Consider the following 23,518-nt stretch of genomic DNA (forward strand, 5'->3'; position numbering starts at 1 on the left):
TTCCAGAGAGATGTTAAATATTTGGAGCAACAATGCTAATGACTTCATTTGCTATCTCTCTGCTTTATCAGAGAACTCCTGGAGACATACTGCCTTTGTCAAGAGAATGGCTTTCTAGGAGCTGGACTATCAGGTCCCACTGGAGCCCCTGAAAAAGAGGCCTCTGGGAAAATCCTCTGGTACCAGCTGCCTTCCCAGGAGATCACAACACCCTGGATTTGCCCCTGTGCTCCAGTCACAGGAAGGCATGGCAGAGTGGGAAACAGGGTTTCACCATTCCATCTCCTCCTGGCTTTCTAAATAACATTTGCTTCTCTCTGTTCCCAACCCTTCCCTTCCAGCCCAATTGATAGTAGCCCTACACAGTGCTGAGTAATTTACAAGTATCTTTTTTGGGGCTTGCTTTATTTATTTATTTACTTACTTATTTATTTATCTAATTTTACTTATGAGAGAGTGTGTGTGGGAGCACAAGCTAGGGGACGGGGTGGGTAGGGCAGTGGTAGAGGGAGAGAGAGAATCTTAAGCAGGCTCTACGCTTAGCATGGAGCCCGATGCAGGGCTCAGTCTCCTGACCCTGAGATCATGACCTGAGCTGAAATCAGGAATCAGACGCTTAACTAACCAAGCCACCCAAGTGCCCCAATTTAGAAATATCTTGCTTACTCTTAAAAAATTCCTGTCTGTGTTCCTGAGTATCTATATTGCATTTCACGGAAGAAGACACTGAGGCTTTGAGGTCCAATGGCTGAGCCAAGACTTAAAGCCAGGCTGTCTCTTGCTCCAAATCCATACTCTTAACTAATCCCCTGAGGAAGCTTTTGCAGGTCTTTTCATGGTGCTTCTCTTAGACCTGAGCATGATGGAGGTGGTGAAGGGACCCATGGTGGAGGACACTGGCCCTGCTTCCAGAAAGTTAGGATGATGGAGTGTGATAGTTGATCCTTGAGGTCAAGAGTGTGTGTGTTTATTTATTAATGCCACCATGACTGAGAGACCCCCTTCTTTTTAGGCGTGAGCAGTCCCAGATCAGCAAAATTGAAAAGGATGCATGTGTGAAAGGACCAGGTGGATCCTCCCCAGTGTTTTCGTGTGAGCATGAGTAAAGGCAAGAATAGGGAAGAAAATACCATTGAGAAAACAAGTCTAAGTTTATGGTAAGGTAGGACAACTTCGATGCCCATAAAGGTATTAAGTAACCCCATTTTCCCAGGCCAGGCAGGAAGAACGTTTGCCCTGGTGATGGTCTGTTGGGCTTAACCGCCTTCCCTCTCAGGAGGGAGGGAAACCAACATTAATTGGATTTTCAGACTATTTCCCTTGTGTTACTTAATCCCGAAATGATCCCCTGAGGAAGACATTACTTGCCCTCATCTTACAGACAATGCAGTGGGCCTCAGAGGGTGTTTGTGGTTTGTCCAAGGTCACTGGATGAGTCAAGGGCAAAACCACGATTTGAGCTTATGTCTTCTCACTCCAGTTTCAGAGTTCTGCTTTATATTGTGGCTCTACGGTGATTTGAAAACCCTGTGGTGCTTGATTGCCTGGTTAGATGTGGGGAAGGAGCCACTTGTTTTATAGCAAGGTGAAATCAAGAAACACGGAAAGTCATGACTCATTTCCCCAACCACCACGTGCCCCTTATGCCCCCACCTGACTATGTCCACCTCTGCCTAGAAGACTCCTTCTGGAACTTTAAGACCCACCGTCTCATCTCTTTGAAACTTTCTAGATCCACCCCTCTTTGGCCCCAAGTAGAATAGCTGCTCTTTTTATATACGTTCCCTCAGACCCACATAGGTATGTGTGCGTTACTAATAGGTCACTTTTAATATGCCCGCGTCCCCTACCAGGAAGTGAGCTCCTCAAGGACAGGGACTGCATTCTGGTCAGTGTGGCCCAGCTGGGCCCCCTGTTGAGAGAGGTTGGGCAAGGGCCCTCTGCCTGAGGCCCCACCATGGCTCTGAACCCACCAGTGCAGTCGGGCAAGCCTTGGCCTCCTCCTTCCCTTGGCCGGTGTCCAAGTGACTCAGGCCTTTTCCTGGAGGCCAGGAACGTGCCCCAGCCCAGATCCTGGTGCTGAGCTCCACTCTGCCCCATGGCTCCGCTGACGTCAGCCTGCCTGAGGCCACGTGATCCCTGCCAGCCTCTCCAGGGTCCCTGCTCTGCCCTGTTTCATCTTGCCTCTGCCCTGGTGACAGCTCTCCTTCCCTCCTCATCACACTCCAGTCCCTGCTGCCTCACTCCAGGGGAAAGGGAGCTGGAATCCTCGCTCAGCCATGGGGGCTTTAGACCCCCGGGGAGGCAGAATGATGGCTCCCTGGAGAGATCAGGTCCCAATCCCTAGAACCTCATGCTGCCTTCTAAGAAACAATAAGGGCCTTTGCGGGTGTGATTAAATTAAGGATCCAGTGATGGAGAGATTATCCTGGATTCGTCAGGTGGGCCCTAAATTCCACTGTAGTGTCCCTGTGAGAGAGAAGCAGGGGAGATTTCACAGAGAGAGAGAGAGAGAGAGAGAGAGAGTCATGTGACGCCAGAGGCAAAGACTGGAGTGATGTAGCCACAAAGGAGGGAATGTCAAGAGATACCAGAAACTGGAAAAGGCAAGAAAGGATTCTCCCCTGAAGCCTCTGTAGCCAACACCTTGATTTCAGCCCAGGGAGACTCGTTTCAGACTTCCGGCCTCCAGAGCCGGGAGAGAATGCATTTCAACTGTTTGGAGCCTCCAAATATGTCGAAATTCCTCATGACAATGGCAGGAAACCAAGCGAGTACGTGGAAAACCCAGGGCAGCGCAGAGGGAAGGTGTGAGGCGTGTCAGGCTGCAGGTGTGAGCTCCGGCACCTGGAGACGGAGAGAGGCTTCTGGAGAAAGGCCCGCTTCCAGTGGCTCTGGCCTCAGTGTACTCCACCTCTGGACTTTCTCACCTCGTTCACTCAGGAGCTTCTGCCAGTTTTGGCAACGGCAAGGACGGCTAGTATTTATGTAGCTCTTACTGTGGGCCTGCCAAAGGCTCTGAGCGCCAGGCCGTGAGCCAGGCAGGCGGGACCCCGGCTCTTGCAGCGTTCCCCGTCTGGTGGAAGTGTACGGGCCCTGGACCTGAGTCTTGGCTTCTGTTCCCGCTGCGGCTCACGCCTGGATTTGGCAGTGGGGTTGTAGACATGCAGTTCTGACCTTCACCTGCTGCTCTACGTGTTTTCAGCTTCTGCTATTTCCTGGGCCCTGCCCCTCTTCCATCCGCTCCTTTCCCTTTCCAGGGTTGGCCCTGGGCTCCTGCTTTATGCCTGGCCCGGCCTGGCCCTTCCGGATCAGGTGACACTGACTGCTCTATCCGGCCAGCACCCCGTCGTGGCCCCATCCCAGCTTGTGAGTCTATTTTCTGGCCTTGGCTCCTAACTCCCTGCTGCGCCTCCAAAATGTAGCCTCACATTTGGTCTTTGGATTCAGTCACTGCTCGTGCTCTCCTGATTTCTGAACCTGAATCAAAAAGGGGTGTTAGTAATTTGGAGTCGTTGGCCTGCCCCACCTCCCTGGGTCTAGGTTGCTGGAGCACCCAGAGTAGGTTAAAGAAGGTCAAAACCAACCAAACAAGATTTCTATGTTGTTGTGATCTTGAGATGAATGCCAACTGCACCAACAGACATTGACATAGTCACGGTGCTTCCCAAGTGGGGCATGCTTGGCTGTTTCTTCCTTATGCATTACAGCTTAGCTCAGGTTAAAATAGCCGCACTTTGTAGACAGTAAATGTTCTCTATTCAAGGCGATCTATTTATTTTGGTGTGTCTAACACAATGACCAGCACATACTGGTCTCCCCAACTTTCTCTTCAGTTCTCTTAGTCTCTCTTCTCTCTCTCTCTCTTTTTAAAAAAGTTTTATTTAGGGCACCTGGGTGGGTCAGCCACTTAAGTGTCTGCCTTTGGCTCAGGTCATGATCCCAGGGTCCTGGATCAAGCCCCACATCGGACTCCTTGCTCAGCAGGAAGCCTGCGTCTCCCTCTCCCTCCGCCTGCTGCTCCCCCTGCTTGTGCTCTCTCTCTCTCTATTGAATAAATAAATAAATAAATAATCTTAAAGAAAAAGATTTATTTGAGAGAGAAAGCAGGAGGGAGGGGCTGAGAAAGAGAGAGAAAATTCCAAGCAGACTTTCCACACTGAGCACAGAGCCCAGTTGGGGGCTCGATCTCACCACCTGAGATCATGACCCTGAGATCATGATCTGACTCATAACCAGGAGTCGGAGGCTTAACCAGCTGTGCCACCCAGGTGCCCCTACTTCTCTTTCTTGCCAAAGGGCAAGAAAAGGTGAAGGTGAACATTTGAAATCTTTAAACAAAAGGAATGTGTGTCTAATGTTTTTAATAATCAAACTGTACCTCTTTTTAGAACACATTGTTCTGAATGTATCTTTCTGTTTATTGTCCTGCAGCCTATGTGGCAAGGGAAGGCCTATGTGACTTTTACCCTGTGCCTGTAAGTACCAGACACCTAGGCAGGTATTTTGCAGATATTATCTGACCCAAGGCTCACAACTATCTCCAGAGATAGGCTATTATCTCACTTTATAGAGAAGGGAATTGAGGCAGAAAGTTCATAAGAATTGCCGAAGGTGACACAGTTGGTATTGGGAGCTTGAACTTGAACCCTTAAAGGAACATAGGTGCCCTAACACAAAAGGAGTCATAATAACAAAATGCTCTTTAGAAATCAGCTGGGAACATAATTCAAACTGTAGTCCAAAACATTTGGGGCCTGCTATCTTTTTGCTGGAAGGAGGGCTGACATAGGTTTTCGAAACCTTGAATTTCTTTCTTAATGGAGGCTTGTAGGTTTAAAAGGAACTGTGGTTGTAGCTGGAGGTTGCCGCCTGCAAGTCTGCTTTTTTAGACTGTGTCTTGCATTAATTAACATTCCCAGAGCTCTTTAAGATATAACGATAAGAGATGTCATAGACATGACAAATATGACTACAATACTGCCTTCAAGGGAGGAAACATTCCAGAGACATTTCCAGGGCCTGGCTGATGTGTACGTGGGTCCCAGTGGCCTGCATGGGAGGGGAAGGCCCGGTGCTTGGAATCAGACCTCTTCTCTTTGGAGATGCATGAAAATAAAATTCTGCAGGGAGCATTTCAGTGCTTGGGCAGAGGGTTCTGACCGTCCTTAAAGGATAAATGCTCTTTGGGAAGTATTAGTGCTTATCTGTAACTTTCACCTGAGTGGGAAGGAATTTCAGATCAGGTCCAGACATAAGGTTAGGTTAGAAGGAGAGAAGAGCGGAAGACCTCATGCCAGCAGCTGGGAGGAGGGAGGCTGCCCCAGGTTGATCAGACAAAAATGAAGTCGAAGACCAGCTCCACTCAATCCTGCATTTTGCTTTGGGTTGTTCCTTGGAAGTAGGTAGTTAAGGGCCTGGGTATCAGCCCACATTTACGCACTAACTATACATAAAGTTTAGAACCTCAGAAGTAGTTGGAAACTTCGAGAAAAAGAAGATAAAAGCACAAAGAGTGAGTCAAGGGCAGAAAGGTATTTCAGAAATTGAGTTGAAATGATTTCCCCACGGCAGGGCTGAAGACAGGGACCCAGACGAAGCAACGACAGATCCGCATGTAGTGGGAAGAAGATTTAGAACCATCCAACATGCCTTGATTATCTTTGACAAGACACAGAAAATGCTCTTGTTGCTGTTTGCTGGGATAGCTTTACCCTCCTGACAACACCCCTCAGAGACAGTAATGTTATCCATTTGGGGGAAGCCGAGGTCCAGAGAGGAGAAGTCACATGTTCCAGGTCACCCAGTTAGCAGGTAGGACCCTGGATCCCGGTGTTCTGTCTCCACAGCTGTCCTCTTCCCCACTGCTTCCTGCAAAGGTCATTAACATGGATTCGAGGAACCCAGAGGCATGAATGGACATGGCAGAGAGAACCCGAGCTGTGGAATCAGCACATCTGAGTTTGCACCTGGCTCCAACCCCCACCTGTGGCATTGCCTTAGCAAGCATTTGGCCTCTGCCTTATGTTCCCTAGTTATTGAATGGGCTGGGAGCTCCTGCCTCTTAGATTTTTAGTGTCCTATTCACCTCGCACCAAAAATAAAATGCAGGTGATGATGAAAAGCATCGTAGTCCATTAAGTAATTACTATGTGCCGGCCCCTGTTGTAAGCATGATTCATATATTAACTGCTTGAACCCTTCCCACAATTCTGTGAGATGGAGATTACCTTGGTCCCCATTTTGCAGGTGAGGACACCCACACACACAGGGGTTATGTTGCAGAAAGCCCCTTGGGAATAAGTGTAAAAGTTCAATAAGAAAGGCACAGATAACCCCCTGGGACCGGGGCTAGGGAGAGCTGTGATGACCGGGGCGGTGGCCTTGTGCCCACTCTGTGTCCCTCAAGGGCTTTGCTCAGCTGGGAGCTCAGCAGGTAATGTCCTCAGGGATCCGTTTCTTCTTCTTTGCTCAGGTGGGAGCTCAGCAGGTAATGTCCTCAGGGATCCGTTTCTTCCGAATTCCTCTCAGGTGCTCCCTGCCCATGTCATTTCCCCCAGTGGTGACTCTATCTCCAGCCTATTCCTCCATGCCGTCTGGTAGCTGCAGACCTTGTGACTCAGTTTACCTCTCCTGTTAGGATTTGTTCTCCTCAATTGGGTCTTGACTCCATCATCCCTCACAATCCCCACCCCTCCAGGACCCCCTGTTTCCTGTTTTTCCTTCTAGTTCCAGGCCACCCGTCATTTCCCCACCTTCGCTTCTCAGAGTCTGATCCTGGGAGGCAGATGGTACTGGCTTCAGCTCCCTAAGCATTTACCTCCAGGAGTACCACCTTCCCACCATCCTCTCCCGCTCCCACGCACCCCCCCCCCCAAGCTCTAGGGAGTCTGCATGCCAACGTGGAAGAGGGAGGTTGGATGTGATTGACCTTTCAGAGCACTCTTGCTTCCAGGCAACTATTATTATAAAGGAGCCCGGAGCTGGCACGTGCTGATCCTGACCCAGGGAAGCAGAGTCCGAAGGATGCCTGCCTGGAGCTCCTGGTCACAGGCTGCCCCCAGACCCAATAAGGCATGCGGCTTCAAGGTTGAATTCCAGGGGCAAAGCCGTCCATCCAAGGCCTTGCAAAGGAAACTGAGCCCTTACGGCTGGCCTTCCTGTTCCAGAGCAGCTCTCTCCACTTCATCCCTACCCCTGGTGTGTTAAGCTACGTGTGGTGGTAGTCAAGTCACTGGATGATGGAGTTGAAAAAAAAAAAAAAAAGTCACTTCGGTTACCGGGGCAAGGGCAGAGATACCAAAAGCCCACAGGCCACGCCCTTAGGACCGGTGAAAGAGTGATTGGAGCTCGGGGCAGTGCACCACGAAACCGCGCGACGCTTCCCGGTCTCCGAGCGCGGGCCCAGGCGCACTGCGCGCAGCCGCGGTGAGTAACGACAGGTGCGCTCGCAGCTCCCGTTCAGAAGTGGCCGAGGCCCGGAAGCTTCACTTCTGGCTTCGCCGCTGCCCCTGGGACTCCCGGGGGACTTCCCGGAGGCGGAGCTGCGCGCCTCCCCGTCCCTCCCCGCAGCGGCCGGGGAGGGCGAGCAGGGCTCCGCTTTCTGGGCGGGAGGAGGGAGCGACCTGCCTGATCACACCCACCTCCCCCAAAGCTCCTTTTAGCGCGGGCTGTTCCACTTTCTCTGTAGCTTAGCAACCTGAGCCCCTGACAACTGATTTACTGAAAAACAGCTTTACTTTCTTGGAGCAGGTTTTCTCTTTTCTTTTCTCTTCCTCTCTCCTCCCCTCTCCTCTCTTTTCCTCCCTCCCTCTTCCTTCCTTCCTTGGTTCTTTTTTTCAAATCATCAAAACCTTGACTATAACAAGGTCCTTGTGAATTCCTCTCAGAGATTCAGAGATGCTAATTTCACTTTTTTTTTTTTTTGCATGCATGGACTCCTGTACAGACACCAGCTCTCTCCCTGAACCTCGCATCTCACCCCAGTCCTTTCTCCACACTGCATCCACATTGATATTTCTAAAGCTCCATTCTGACAAGCTTCCTCTCTTACTTAAAAGCCTTGGACAGCTCCCAAGAGATATATTCTCCCCTGGCACTCCAGCAGCCGGCCCTATCTTTCTGATGTCACCCCATCACCTCACTGTCACACCCTCTCTACCCCCACCAGATTATAATTCTCTTTCTTGCCTCCATGTCTTTGCATATGCTCTTCCCTCTGCCTGGAAAGCCTTATGTGGGCTTACTTAGCTGTGAGATGTTCTTTAAAAGTCTGCCTAAACATGGGCTCCTCTGCGAGCCGTTTCCAACCATCCTCCAGGCAGCACTGACTATCCCTTCCTCTACTTTAATGGGTTATATATACGGACCTGCACTGAAAATGTCCTTTTTTTTTTTTTTTTTTTGGTGGAATCGTCACTAGGCTGTGAGCTCCTGGATGGCTGGGAGTATTTTTCATCCTCCAGCATGTCCCCAGCGCCCAGCACAGGGTCTGACAGGTAGCCAGTTATCCATACGTGATCAGACTAGTGAGTGAGGAAGGAAGGATGGAAGGAAGGTGGAGGGAAGAAAGGAAGGAAGCAAAGAGGGAGGGTAAGATGGAGGGAGGAAGGACTATATGTTGGAAACAAATGACTGAGAATCCAGAAGCACCATCCAAGGGGCAGAGGAATGAAGCCCAGGTGGCATCTGGCCACTAGAATGAAGAAGCCACTACGTGACTTCTCTTTGATTCCCAGGCTCCAACCTTGTGGATCAAAGGCAAAGCAAAGTGGGCTTCTGGAGGCCTGGCTCAGGTACCTGGTAGGAGAAAATGAAAAGCCAAACCAGCCCATTTGCTCCCGGACCTATTTCTTGCCTGTCTCTTGCTCTGCTCTGAATCACAGGGGGCCTGACCATGGAGGTTTCATGTCAGTGGCTTCTGGCTGGGCTTGCCCACTGGACATGTTGCGAGGGGAGACTGGAGGGTGAGAGGAAGGGAAGTGACAGTATCTCTCTCAGCCTCATGGCATTTCTTGCAGTGATTTTTTGAGTCTCTGGGTCCTGCCAGATAGGCGTGCAGCTATCAAGCTCTGGACAGGTGACCCTGGCCCCTGGGCTCAGGTAACTCTGCCCCTTCCTTTTTTTGTCCTTCTCGTCCTCAGGGATGAGAGTCACTTCCAGCTGCTGGAGGAGGCTTGGAGATCTTTCAGCAAAGCCTCAGCTCCTCTGTCATTCATGTAACTAACTCCCCGCATTACACCCCTTGTAAATATCCAGAGTGCTTTCTCTTGTGTGGGCCCTAATATACCACTTTTGTTTGGTGACCACTCTAGGGGGTATGTTCACCAGTATTGCACTGGAGGAGGTGGTGTATTTATTTTTGTCTTTTTCTAGTTGATTATGAGTGGTAAGGCGGTATGGTGTATATGTTTAAACCAGGTGGGGAGAGTTGAGGACAATTGTTTGGTCAGCCAGACCGCACTGCTGCTCAGTTTGAGCTCTGGGGGCCTCTGTGTAAGTTCGGTATCGCTTAACAGGCCCTTGGACTTCAGTGACTCTGCGGGAGCCCTGTCCCCAGCCCCCTGCTCCTGGGGAGATATGGGGGTGGGGCCTCAGCTCCTGAGTTCCCTTTGGGAAAGTGTCATAAAGGGGGATGTCAGGGGAAGGAATAGAAGTGTGGAGAAGACCGGAAAGGAAAGAGCAAGGTGGGGAAGAGAGAGTACAAAGGTCTGTTTGTGCTTAACACAGTGTTGTATGTAGTAGGGCTCAATTGGTGTTTGTTGAATGAATGAAAGAATAGGGGAAGCGGAAGAACAGGTGGAGAGTGTGTGGGTAGTGCTGGCAGAGCCCTCCGGCTCCATTCCCACTGCTGTCACCTTGCTTCCGGGCTTCCAAGTAGCTCCCCTATGACAACAGCCTCCCAACTGGTTTCCTGACCTGCAGTCTTCCTGACCACTGCTTCAGGGTACTTTTCCAAAATCACAATCTCAGCAGCTTGAGCCAAATGCTTTAGTGCCTCTCCGACAGGTAGTGATGAAATTCTGTTGACTACTTACAAGCCTCTAGTACCTACTTTCAGTCTGGACTTTTCATACCATTCCCTGCTCCTAGAACATGCGAGGGGATAGTTTACCTATAAGAGATGTTCCTTACCCTCAGTCCCGATCCCTAAATGTGCTTCCTTGGTTTCTATTTTTGTCCTTTAAAAAAAATTATTTATCCATTTGAGAGAGAGAGAGAGAGTGGGAGAGAGAGGAGCCCAATGCAGGGCTCAGTCTCACGAGCCATGAGACCATGACCTGAGCTGAAACCAAGACAGATGCTCAACCGACTGAGCCACTCAGGTGCCCCATTATCTTTGTCCTTTTAAGGCCTGGGAGCCAACTGTGATTTGAGACTGGGTTAGAGAAATGCAAGTTGGGTACCTGAGCTCAGATCTGGCCCTTGACACTACTGTCTGCTCTTCTTCCGTCTATAAATTCCTTTTGGCTCTTTAAAAGTCTAGAATGGTAGCCCCAAGCTAGGAGCCTGGAGTTCACTCACAGGGGTTCCTCCTACTCTGGGCTCCTGAGAGAGAGAGAACAGAGAGAACTCCTGAGGAGTCAGGCTCTTAAGGCACAAAAGGGCCAAGCGCCCCCCTCCTGCCCCCTGCCCTGGACAGGCTTTGTTCATGTTCAGTCTCAGGATGCTTGCTGCCAAGCTCTGTGTGCCAGAGCAGACGTGAGGTCTGGCTCTGGGCAAGGGAGGAGGAGACAAATGAATTCCATGTGCTTCCCCACTCCCACGTGGTATAGCTTGTGACTGCATGGGAAGCCATGCTGGGACTTGAAGATCCTTTTGCTGGCTTTGCTGGGAGAACTAGAAGACACCTAATTCAACCATACTGCTCAAATTCAATGCAATTAACGTTTGCAAGTGCACACAGTGTGGCATGGGGGTTTTGCTTTGCAGAGACCTGGGTGTGAATCTCTGCTCTCCTACTTAGCAGCTATGCAGACAAATTACTTAATTCCTCATTTTCTTCATCTGTGAAATAGATACCTTATAGAGTTCCGAGTAGTTTGCATCTAATAGGACTTCAGTAAAAGGACACTATTATTATAACTGCTACTTATTAGTTTATTAATTATTTGGGACCTCTTGGGGCTAGACTCTGAGCTTAGATCTCGAGGCCACAAGTAAAGGCTCAGGGATAAAGAGGATCTTGCCAGTACTTTAGGAAACTGACAGTATAGAGCAGGGATGGGCAAACTATGGCCTGTGGGTCAATTCTGGCCTAGTGCCTTTTTTTATAAATAAAGTTTTATTAGAACACAGTCATGTCCATTGAGTTGCATACTGTCTATGACTGCTCTTGTACTACAAGAGCAGAATCAATTAGTTGCAACAGAGACCATATGACCCAAAAAATCCAAAAGAGTTATTTTTTATACATTTATTTGAGAGAGAGAGGGAGAGAGTGCATGTGCGTGAGCGGGGGAGGGGCTGAGGGAAAGGGAGAGAGAGAATCCCCAGCTGACTCAGCACTGAACATGGAGCCCAATGCAGGGCTCGATCTCATGACCCTGAGATCAGGACCTGAGCTGCTACTGAGAGTCGGCCACTTAACAGACTGAGCCACCCAGGCATCCCCAAAATCATTATTATCTGGACCTTTATAGAAAAAGGTTGTTGACCCCTATGTCTGGAGGAGAAGATGGATATAATCAGGATGAAGCCAGTTTCAGGAAAGGTGTGAGTCATTTAAACTGATGGCCCCAAAAAAGAAAGAATCTGTTTTGACTTGGATAGGCATCAGGATTCTTAAGCCAGGCTTTGAAGGCTGAGAAGGAAATTGATCCTCAGAGCCTTGGAGTGGGGAGGAGTGGGAAAGCACGTCAAGTTGGAGCACAGACATTTTACAGGAAGTTCATGCAGTAGAAGATGGAAGAGACTAGAGATTAAATGGCTAGCCCAAAGTCATCCAGCGTTGGAGTCAGAACTTGAACCTGGTTCAGGGCCTTGTCAAGTTTACATTAACTAATATTTACATAGCATTTCATAAAATACAAAATGCATTTACACATATTATCTTATTAATTCTCATCCCATTAAGAGTAGGTATGGCTAGTTGGATTTTACAGATGAGGGACACTTAAAGGGATTAAGAATCACTCAGCCCAGAAGTGACATTGCTTGGCCTTGAATCCACGGAAGGGGTCTGTGACTGTGGCAAGGGTAAAAAGCTCGTGCAGGTTGGAACTCTGTCACAGGACAATGTCCTGTGTAGCTGGTGTATGATGTAAATGACAGACCCAAAAATCCAGACGAGGTAACCTTAGTCCTGCACACCTTGTAGGTTATTCAGAATTCAGTGTCTTTAGTAAGACCTCTTGTGTGCTTGTACAGAGCTGGATGCTGGGAGAGAAACCCAGAGAGGTAGGAGACTCCAGGACCATATTGGCCTCCAGGGACTGTGCGGTTAGTTGAGGACACACCATCAAAGTGCCACAATATTATGAGACCATGTATGCCAAGTGACCAATGGTGCAAACAAGGGCACGGGAATTAGAGGCTGTACCAAGAAGGGTCAGTAAAGGGTGTGGGGCTTATTCCATGCCATGGGTTTATTCGGGTGGCCAACTTCTCACATCGCAGAATCCTCATAAAACCTTAGATCTTCAGAGCTGGAAGGGACCTTAGTTCTATCAGTTTACAGATAGGAAAACTGAGTCAACAAGAAAGGATTGAGTTGCCTGAATCAGTACTGGATAGAATTCAAACCCGCGTTTCCCTTGGAAGTCCAGGGCTCCCTCTCAGCATTGTTTCTCTCTTTGCTTCTGAATTAACTCCACAGACTTCAAGCTTCCTTTTCAAATCTATACTGTAGATATGAAAACCAAACCTCTGATGGGTATGTGATGCCCTTTTCTCTCTTCTCTTTCTTCCTGGTCATTTTTAATATCTCCATGCTACCGTCAGGATAAAGACCAAGTCTTATCATCCGGAGAGGCTGTTGAGGATAAAGAAAAGGGAGTGAGATCTGGCCTCAAACTGTCTGGGTTTGAACTCCTGCTGTACCACTTAATCACTGTGTGACCCTGGCAAGTAATACAACCATTCTGTGCCTTTGTTTCCCCATCTATATAATGGGTCTCCTCCCAGAAATTACCTCAGAATGCTGTAAGGAACAAGTGAGATAATTTATGAATAAAACAGAGATTAGGATCTAGTATCTAGTAAATGCTCAATAAAAGGTAGCTAAATTATTGTTATCAGCCTGGTATTTATTTATCTGCCCCTGGAGTTGAACTCCAGCCCATCATCTCTCTGTCCTGGCCTCCCTAAACAGGTCCACTTACTATCTTTTATTAGCCTTGTGCCATTTTGCCTCCTGAACTCTCCTCTCTGTTCCCCTTCTCTTCTCTGCATTAACCTCACCTTCTTTCTACTTACCTGTTTTACTGGATACCTTTGAAGGCCCAGGCTCTGTTCACCTCTTCTTTCTTTGAAGTCCTACAGCGCTCAGTCTGAACTCTTCTGTGGAGTCCCACTGCTGTGACCCATCGTGTGGGCCCATAGTCAGCCATTCCAAGAGGATGGGTGTTGTGGGTTCACCTGGTAATTCACTCCCAACTTTGCACATGGAGGGGGGCCGGCAGTCTTCATTAATCGAGTACCTGTGATATGAGGAGACCTTTCCCACACACTTGGGACACAGGATTGATGAGTGCCCTCTCCAACCTCATAGTGTGGAGGGAGACAGACTCTCATATCTCCTAGCTAAGTGCTCAGCCCTGGAACGGAAATGGGACCACAGCCCCGGGGAGTCTGTGGAAGGATGAAGTCATGATGGGATGATGTTTGAGGGTGATGAGAAACGAGGGTGGTAGAATGGAAGAGGGAGATGCCAGAGTCGTTATGCTAGAAGGGAGCATGGATCTGGGCACCAAAGGACAGGGATGGGTTAGAGCTGGCTCTGGGCTTTCCAGCCTAGAACACTGACGGTCTCTGTCTGAGAAATAGCCGAGCCTGCCCAGGGCCACTGTGAGTAGGGAAGAGTGTGAGGACCCAGGACCCAGCTGAAGGAAGGTCTGTTGGTCCATCTTCAGCCTGCAGACACACTCGGTAAGAAGGGAACTCATGGCTGAGACTGGGGCATGGCAAGTGGACTGACGGCCAGGGAAGAGGGGGATCTGGGCATGTGCTGGAGGAGTGGCCCGAGGAGGAGGGATGGGAGGCAGCAGCCAGGCCAGAGGGGCCACAGGCTCCTAGAAGGGTGGCTCAGGAATGGGCTCTGAGCGTGGCCACTTCTGAGAGTGTTCTAGGCACTTGAGGACGGGGTGGGCTTTTGATGGCCCTGCTTGCACTGGGCAGTTTTATTGTCAGAAACAGGGAAGTACAGGAGGGGTGGTTCACTTTTGATTTGGGGTGTTTGGGGGCAACAGCACCCTGAGTCTGAGATGCCATCTGCAGGTGCAATCACCGGCGCCCAGAAGACTGCTGGGAGATACGTACTTGAATTCCGGAGGTTTGGGGGTCAACAACTTCGAAGAGGTAGCCGACGCTGAGGGAGTGGGTCCGTCCTCTGAGGGAGGGACCAGCAGGGAGGGAAGAGGGCTGAGGACCAAAGGGACTTGGGGGTTGGCGGAGAGGTCCCCAGGGAGAAGTTAGAGTGGTAGGATGAGAACCAAAGGAGGTGTCTTGGAAGAAAAGCCAGAGTTTGAGAAAGCTTCCTTGACTCAGGAGTGGGCCTACTTCCTGTGGCAGTTCTGGGCAAAAAGTCCATATTGGAGGAATGACCACACGGGCTCCCTAGTCCACTCACTGGTACCAAGTGATAAATCAAGCTGTTCAAGGTAAGGAGAGGTGGGAGGGGCCCACGAGGACTTCATAGCAATTTAATTCTATGCAAATGTCAGAGCTGACCAACAGCAACATCACGGAGGAAGAAGCTCCAGGGGCGTCTTCCAGTGGCCCTAAGCCATTGCCTTGTGAGAGGGAGCAGATGCGGATGGTGGAGGGGAACACAGACAGTGAGAGACTCTGAGGGAATAACAGCACCGAGAACTCCCTTAATGTGTGGGGGTCTGAGGATGGGAGATAGAGAGAGACTGGCCTCCGGGAGCTTCCAAGAGAGAATGCAGTCAGTATGGGAGGCCCAAACCCCACATGGAGTGGGACAGGCGACACCAGACAGGTATAAAATATCCGGTCATTCCAGGAGGCGGGGTGGGGTGGGAGGCTGTGGGTGGGCCAGGGAAGCCCCCCAGAGGGCAGGATTTCAACAGGTGCAGCCAAGGGAGGGTGTTGTATGTGGGGGACCAGCACGAGGAGGGGTGACACCAGGAAGGTAGACTGCAGTCAGATCGTAAAGGGTCCTGGGTATGGGGCTGAGGAATTCAAACTGGAGCTTGGCAGTGGGAAGCAGCCACTGAAGGTTTGGGGCCGGAGACATACTGACAAGGACATGATTCAAACTGGCTTTTAGAGCTCAGAATGGAAGTCACACCTCCTATGGATTGAGGTAGGAAGTGCCTGGCACCAGGGAGCCCTTCCAGAAGGCGGTCACTATAGTCCAGTGATCATTTTCCTGAAAAGGACCTGGAGCCACCTTGCCACCCTCCTCGCTGTGCTGACCCTCACTTGCTGTGGCCGACAGGGCTCCTGATAAGAAGGCCAGGTTACATAGGCTGGTTGGGAGGACGTGTCACAGATAAGCAGAGTCCTCTCTCGTGCCCTGACCTTATCCAGTCACTTCTCCAGGGGCCGGGGTGGGGGTGGGTGTGTGTGGATCAAATAGCTGCACCTGGCTTGTCCCTTTCCAGTCAGCTCTCTGTTTCAAAACTGGGGCTTTTTACCTGTGTCTGATGGTCAAGGGGGTCACCTTCCTTGCAGGTGACTTGTTTCTTTTTTCTAAAGCCCATGCTGTTTACAAAGTGACTTGTTCCTTATTATTCACCAGTATTGATTTACTTTCTTGGGTGAGGAACTACCTGGAAGTCAAGAATTTTGTCTTTTCCACAGCCTTCCGCAACCTCACACCTTGCTTTGTGCGTAGCAGGCGCGCAAGTCTTGCCAACTCCAAACCCAAGGAAACAAACTCTCCTTGACTCTCGCGATTCTTCAGTCCTGTGCCAAGTGCTCAGACATTTCCCCGGCCTGGGTGCTACAGGATCTCAGCAAGAGGAGAAGGGATACTTATCAAAGAAAAACATCCTTTTGGCACCAGCATTTTCCGAGGGTAGTGGAGGAGTTGTTCTCCCTTAGGGGGTTCTGTAAAGGTATGCAAAGAGTTAATGAAACCTCTGTCCATGGGACCTGGCCATATAAAGGCATTCCACCCAGAAGGAATGTGGGAGTCGTGCTGGGAAGCAGGTTTCACTCTAGGCTCCCGGGCCTGGAGAGTGCTTGAGCCAAGGTTAATGTCTGGGCCATGGTGCCGCAGACACAGGGGGATTTCCGGTCCTTGGGGCCACTGAGAGTGATGGAGAGTATCTGTCTCCCTCTGCCTGGCCTCTGGCTAGAGCAGAGGTGCCCCTCTGAGCCCAAACAGTGAGGGACTCCTGAGTAGGGAAGCCCCAAGACAGGGGTAATCCTGAGAACAGCTGCTGTTTGGTGGGTGTTGCCTGTGGGCGGGCACGCTGTCTGGAGCTCTTCCTATGGGACCTCACGGGCTCCGGGCTCCCCCTCGCTCTGGGAGGACAGGTGGCCAGGGCATCCACCTGGAATGCTGGCCTTCTCGGCCTGTCACGTGTCCTGGGCCTGCTGCTCATCTTCTGTGTCATTGTTGTTCTCAGCTGAATCCCCTGGACCGGGCGCAGAGTAGGTCCTCAGGAATGACTAATGTTGGGTTCTTACCTTTGCTCCGATTTGAGCATGCAGGACACAATCACTCAACTTCTCTGGCTCTGTGAGGACTGGTATCCCTCGGCTTGCGAGGGAGAAACAGTCCTCTTTCTTCTCCTCTTCTGTTGACAGAAGCTTCATTGCTCTAAGACTGTCCTCAGACATTTATTCTGTAAAGTCTTCCTAAATTCACTCTCTCAGATCTTCTTCAATATGGGTTTTTTTTTTTTTTTTTTTTGGTATGACTCAGTTTTTTGTTTTTTTTTTTCCCCTCTCCAACGATTTCCCTCACCTGCTATAAATTCCCTCTCCCCCTGCCAAGCAGCCTGGCCTTTCTGAACCTGTCATCTCAGGGGGCAATGTGGCAGGGTGAAGGAAGAAACGAAGGCATCTTCTTGTTTTGGGGACACCATAAACTTTAGGATCCCTGAGGGGACTCTGGGCACAGACAGGGGGCTTGGGGGAAACACCTGAGGAAGTGCAAGAGAACTGAGCTGGGGGGCGAGAGAGGGGAGGCCCTACAGGTGGCAAGGCCTTCTAAGGGGATGACTTCAGGGTGAACCTTGGCCAGTGAGGCCTTGAATGGCTCACAGAACTTCCTAGGCCCAGTGCGGCACAGAATAATAGGGGAATGAGTCCCCTGCCCTATGCATGGAACAACAGGAACAGAGAACAGCTAGGGCAACCTGCGTGCGGCATGTCAACTGAGGTCTAGATGTGTCAGTGAACCCCAGACCAACCTGTGGACGAGATGCCCCCTTGGCGCTTTGCAAGCCCCCCAGAACCTCTGGCCACCTCAGAGAAAGGCAAGAAGAATCACGAAGTGACAGAACTTAGGTTTATGCTTCCCTGGGGAGGGAGACTTGGTGTAGAAATTAAGTTCTTACAGGAAAGAGAGTCATAGTTAAGCACCGAGCCTCTGGAACCAGACTCTGCGGGTTCAAATCCCAGCTAGCTGGGTGACCTCGGGCAAACCATTCCACGTCATTTCTCTGTGCCTCGATGTTTAGTTTTTATTTTTTAATCTCTCACATGGCTGGGTCTAAATGGTGATTCCTATAATTTGTGAGACAGACGTGTGTTCGCATCCTGACTCAGCCACTGACTAGCTTGTGGGACTCGGGGACAGTCACTTAACTACTCTGTGACCACGTTGCCTCATGTAACCCCTGTTGAACTCACAGGCTTGTCAGAGATCACACAAGATGCGTGATATTCCTTTGCTGGTGCTCTATTGTGGAGTTAATGTCTAACTCAGATGCATTTTATAAAAGTTAATTATTATGATGATTCTTGTGACTTGTAATTGGATTATGAAAAATGTGAGAGCAATCTTGTTTTTCAGCTGTGCTAAGAAATGGATGGGCCACTCCTCTATCCTGTCCTGCCCCAGCCTGGCACAGGGCCCTATCACAGAGTGGTTCAATAAATGTTGGTTATTAATGGGGATTCTTAAGAAATAAATGTCATTTTGTTTGCAAAGAAGCTGAACCCAAGATTTGGTTCTGAGGGTCCGAAGAGGGGATCTGGGCAGGGATTGCTTGGCGGGGGCCTGTAGAACTTACAATTTTGACTTTGCTCCGTGCTGGGGCTTAGTTTTCTAAGTGGGTCTGACCCCAGGCAGTGGTCCCAGGAACCCGCCGGGGTTGTGGGCATCTCTCCCCTTTCTTAGCTTCCATATCCTGAGTGGCATCAGCTGAAGCACATGGATTTTAGAGGCGTTCTAAATCTCAGCTCCATGCTGGACAAATGTTGTGGGCTTGCTGGGGCTGCCTATCAGCCCCTTCTGCCTCAGGGCCCTCATCTATGAACTGTCGCCAGCACTTCCCACTTGATGGGGTTCCTGTGGGCATGGAATCTGATCACGCCTGACTGGCCCTCTGTCTGGTGCTGGGCACAGAGAGGGTGTTGCCAACATTCCTTTTCATCTCCTCCTCCCTGCTTGGGGAACTGGGTTAGCAGGAAAAACCCAAAAGCAGACAGTGGAGTTTTCATCCTGCCAAGGAAGGGTTGGCCCACAGGATGTTGGCCCCTGACGATTTACTAGATGGGCAGTCACTTAGAAGAAGCCTCCTCACAGGTCAGAGAAGGTCAGGCTTCTGTTTGCGAAGGGGCGTATTGTGTTCCGAAGACATGATACACAGCGTTAATATTTGATGAGGCCTTGGACCCTGCCGCGCACTTGGCTGGCTGCTTGCTGTGTGACTTCCAAGCTGTCCTGGACTGATGTGACAGGCCCCAAGACCTCTCTCCTACGGGGAGGAGTGGCCCAGGTGTCCCTTTAGGGAAGACAGCAGGGCTGATCTGGCTCCCCATTGGTCACTCTCCTTTGCTTGCTCCCATTTGAGAGGAAAATAATGGTAATATGTACCAACTACTGACCACTTAGGTCAGGCACTAACGGGTCTTCTTTTCTTTAGTCCTCAGAAGGGCTCATTTTACAGCTGAGAAAACCAAGGCCTGGACAAGTAAGAGACTTGCTCAAGGTCAAATAGGAAGCTGTGATCTGAGGAGGGTCAGCTAACCAAGGGGAAGTGGAATGTGGGTCAACACACCCTCAAGAACAGGGGACTTCTGTAGGGCTGGGGCTGTGAGGCACTGGGGAAGCTGAGGAAAACAAAAAGTGTTGAGAAGTCTTGTTCCCAGACACCTGCAGGCCGGTCTCAGTCTTCCCACAAGGATTGTGGCATCAACCTTTATGCCTCCTTCCATTTTTGCTTCCCCTTCCCCACTACTGCTCTTGGCCTGTTCCAGATCTTTCCCTTCAGGAGCAAATACAGCCCAGGAATTTTCAGTTGCTTTTTGTGGGCTTGGAATAATGTCTGAACTGCAGGCCTGAACAGCTCCTGCCCACCTGTGCCTAGACCGGAGGCACCCATTGTCCCCTGGGTCTTTTGCGTAGTGTCCGCCACTCCGCCCTGCCCCCCAGGACTGCTGCTGCAGGTGGCCTGTGTGTCTCCTCAGATCATGGGCGCTCCCTCCTGGGTGCCCATGCACTTAGCACTGCATCACGTTCAGTCTGGCCGTCTGTGGGCTCTCCAACGTGGACACAGCCCTTGTCTGTGTGCAGTGACGGAATGACGGACTAAACAAGATCTGGGTGCAGAAGCACTCACCGCGGGGTCTGGCCTACGGTAGGGACTCCATCTGTGTAATTAGAACTCACTTGAAAGATATGTTTTTTAAAAGATTTTATTGCTTTATTTGTCAGATAGAGAGAGAGAAAGAGAGAGAGCACAAGCATGCAGAGTGGCAGACAGAGGCAGAGAGAGAAGCGGGCTCCCCGCTGAGCAAGGAACCTGGTGTGGGACTCGATCCCAGGATCCTGGGATCATGACCTGAGCCGAAGGCAGTGGTTTAAACCACTGAGCCACCCAGGTGTCCCTGGAACTCACTTTAGAAGGAAAGCATGGATTTTTGTTCTGTAAAGGAACTTAACACGTCTTGACTCAAACCTCACGCTTTCCAGATGAAGACACTGGGCCCCAGAGGGTTGAAGCAGCCTGCCCGGAGTCATATGGGGAGTGACCTGGGGGAACACCTTGAGTTCCTGGATTAAGGCTTTACATAACATAACAACAACACCTTCCTTTTTCAATGGGGGTATAATCGACATACATTATCTTAGTTTCAGGTGTATAACGTCATGATGAGTTCTTCGCATATATTTCTAACGATCACCGTGATAACTCTAGTTATATCATCTGTCACCATATGTAATTACAGAATATTTTTCCTGGTGATGAGAACTTTTAAGATTTATTCTCTTGGTAACTTTCAGATATGCAATGCAGTGTTATTCATGAGAACCCCCGCGCTGTACGTCCCATCCCCATGACTTATTTATTTCATGACTGGAAGTTTCTAACCCTCTGACTCCCTTCACCCTTCCCACCCACCTTGCTCCCCAGCGTCAATCTGTTCTCTGTGTCCATGAGCTTGCTTGCATTTTTGTCTTTTTTTTAGATCCCACATATCCGTGAGATCACAGGGTACTTGTCTTTCTCTGTCTGACTTCTCTCACTTAGTATAACACCCTCAAGGTCCATGCATGTCACAAATGGCAAGATTTCCTTCATCATCGCTGAGTAATATCCCATTGTATGTATGTGTGTGTGACACATCTTCTTTATCCTTTCCTCTGTTAAAAGACACTGAAGTTGTTTCCATATCTTAGCTATTTTAAATAATGCTGCAATGAACATGGAAATGCAGGTATCTTTTTGAGCAAATGTTTTCACTTTCTTCAGAAACATACCCGGAAGTGGGATTGCTGGATCATATGGTAGTTCTATTTTTATGTTCTTGAGAAAACTCCCTACTGTTTTCTGTAGTGGCTGTGCCAATTTACCTTCCCACCAAAAGTGTGCAAGAGTTCTCTTTCCTCCACATTCTTGCCAATGCTTATTATTTCTTGTCTTCTTGTTAATAGCCATTCTGACAGTTGCGAGGTGATATCTCATGGTGGCTTTGATTTGCATTTTTCTTTTTTCTTTCTTTTTTTAAGATTTTTTTAAAAGATTTTATTTATTTATTTGACAGAGAGCGAGCGCGCACAAGTAGGCTTGTGCAGCGGCAGGCAGAGAGAGAGGGGGAAGCAGGCTCCCCACTGAGCAGAAAGCCCAATGCAGGGCTTGATCCCAGGACCCTGAGATCATGACTGGATTCGAAGGGAGAGGCTTAACCCACTGAGCCACCCAAGCGCCCCAGATTTGCATTTTTCTGGTGATTAGTGATGTTTTCATGTCCCTGTTGGCCATCTGAATGTCTTCTTTGGAAAAAGATCTATTCGAATCCTCTGCCCCATTTCTCGATTGGATTTTTTTTTTTTTTTTTTTTTTGCTATTGCGTTCTTTATATATTTTGGAACATTAACCCCTTGTCTGATACATAATTTACAAATATTCTCCCAGTTAGGAGGTTGCCTTTTCATTTTCTTGATGGTTTCTTTTGCTGTGTGGAATCATTTTAGTTTGATGTGGTCCCACTTGTTGATTTTTGCTTTTGTTGCCTTTGCTTTTGGTGTCAAATACAAAAAATCTTCATCAGGACCAATGTCAGGGAGCTTACTGCTTATGTTTTCTTCTAGGAGCTTTATGGTTTTGGGTCTTACATTCAAGTCTTTAATCCATTTTTAGTTAGTTTTTATGTCTGGTGTAAGAATGTGGTCCAGGTTCATTCTTTTGCATGTAGCTGTCCAGTTTGCCCAACATCATTTATTGAAGAGACTGTCCTTTCCCCATCGTGTATTCTTGGCTCCTTTGTCATAAAATAATTGACCATATATGGCAGGTTTACTTCTGGGCTCTCTCTTCTGTTCCATTTCTCTATGTGTCTGTTTTTATGCCATTATCGTACTTTTTTTCTCTTTTGAGGGAGATAGAGAGAAAGGGAGAGAGCATGATTGGGGTGGGGGCGGGAGAAGGAGAGAGAGAATCTTACACAGGAGCCTTACACAGGGCTCGATCTCATGACCCTGAGATCATGACCTGAGCCAAAATCAAGAGTCAGATGCTTAACCTACTGAATCACCCAGGTGCCCCAATACCAACCATACTGTTTAAATTACTATAGCTTTGTAGTATAGTTTGAAATAAGGGAGCATGGTATCTCCAGCTTTGTTTTGTCTCAAGATTGCTTTGGCTCTTTGGTTTTGTGTGTGTATGTGTGTGTTTCCAAACAAATTTTAGAATTGATTTTTCTATTTCTGTGAAAAATGCCATTGGAATTTTCATAGAGATTGCATTGAATCTGTAGATTGCCATTGGTAGTCTGGGCATTTTAACAGTGCTGTAATACCCTGAGATGCCCTCTCCTACCCTTGGAATTTAGAGGACCACCCCCCCAACAACGCTCCTCCAGCCATGCCTCTATGAGTAAGGAGTCCACAGGGCCAGGAAGTTGTGACTAACTAGAGTCCATGTCCCTCTTTGAGAACGTTCTCTAGATACCTAGGGAAACTTTAGGGAACCTAGAATTCCCAGACCAAATGGCCCCAAACCTACTTCTAGTCTTCTTCAGGCCTCTTTTCTAGGTCCATCCTACCAAAGACAGAGAGCAAAGCCAGTATGGCCAGTCTGTGCTCCCCTAGGATCAGAGAGTGGTAAGCTGGATTGCTGTTGATAGGAAGTGTGGTTAGAGGTTGGACATGTAGTTTGGGACATGGGCAGGGGGGAATGGGGATAGGAAGAGGAGTCCATGAGCCCAGGGATGAGAATTTGGGGGCAGGCTCTCTCTGTACAGCAGAATTCCAAGGAGGATAAGAGTTCTACATTTGCATGTGGACTTCTAAGTCACTGTGAATATGCATTTGTCAGGATAGGATGGTATAACGTATTTTATTTGCTTGGTTAGCTTGGTCTACAAGTTTTAAATATTAGACGTATGTGTATGGGCCTCCATTTGAACTCTTGTGCTGCGCCCCACAAATGTTAGAGGTGGCCTGCATCATGGTGATCTATTGTGAGAGCCTCAGAACAGATTAAAAAGCCAGAGAATCCCTCAATGAGGTGGCTGGGAGAACATGGCTGAGTGTTTCTTTTTCCTAGTACCTTGTGGATGTTCAAACATATCAAAAAGCACAGATAATAGTGTGAGAATGTGAACAGGCTGTAAGTAGGACTGGAAGAATCATTGGCACTGTTGTGTTAACATAATATCTGTTCTTGAAAAGAGCTCTTTGGTCCCAGATCAATTTTGCTTTAAATTA

The 23,518-nt window shown here is 49.1% G+C and overlaps 1 protein-coding gene across 1 annotated transcript in view; it reads right to left on the bottom strand.

The window, feature by feature from the left end:
• Positions 1 to 7,276: 7,276 nt before the first annotated feature.
• Positions 7,277 to 23,518, bottom strand: part of PLB1 (phospholipase B1) — a 176,600-nt gene continuing 160,358 nt past the window's right edge. Inside the window, exon 58 of the mRNA XM_032845867.1 lies at positions 7,277 to 7,603. Within this exon, the coding sequence (XP_032701758.1) occupies positions 7,277 to 7,603 (327 nt within the window). The remainder of the gene's footprint in view (positions 7,604 to 23,518) is intronic.

Source organism: Lontra canadensis, unplaced genomic scaffold (genome assembly GCF_010015895.1).
Source record: "Lontra canadensis isolate GAN:19392208 unplaced genomic scaffold, GSC_riverotter_1.0 scaffold170, whole genome shotgun sequence".
Taxonomy (NCBI): Eukaryota; Metazoa; Chordata; class Mammalia; order Carnivora; family Mustelidae; genus Lontra; species Lontra canadensis.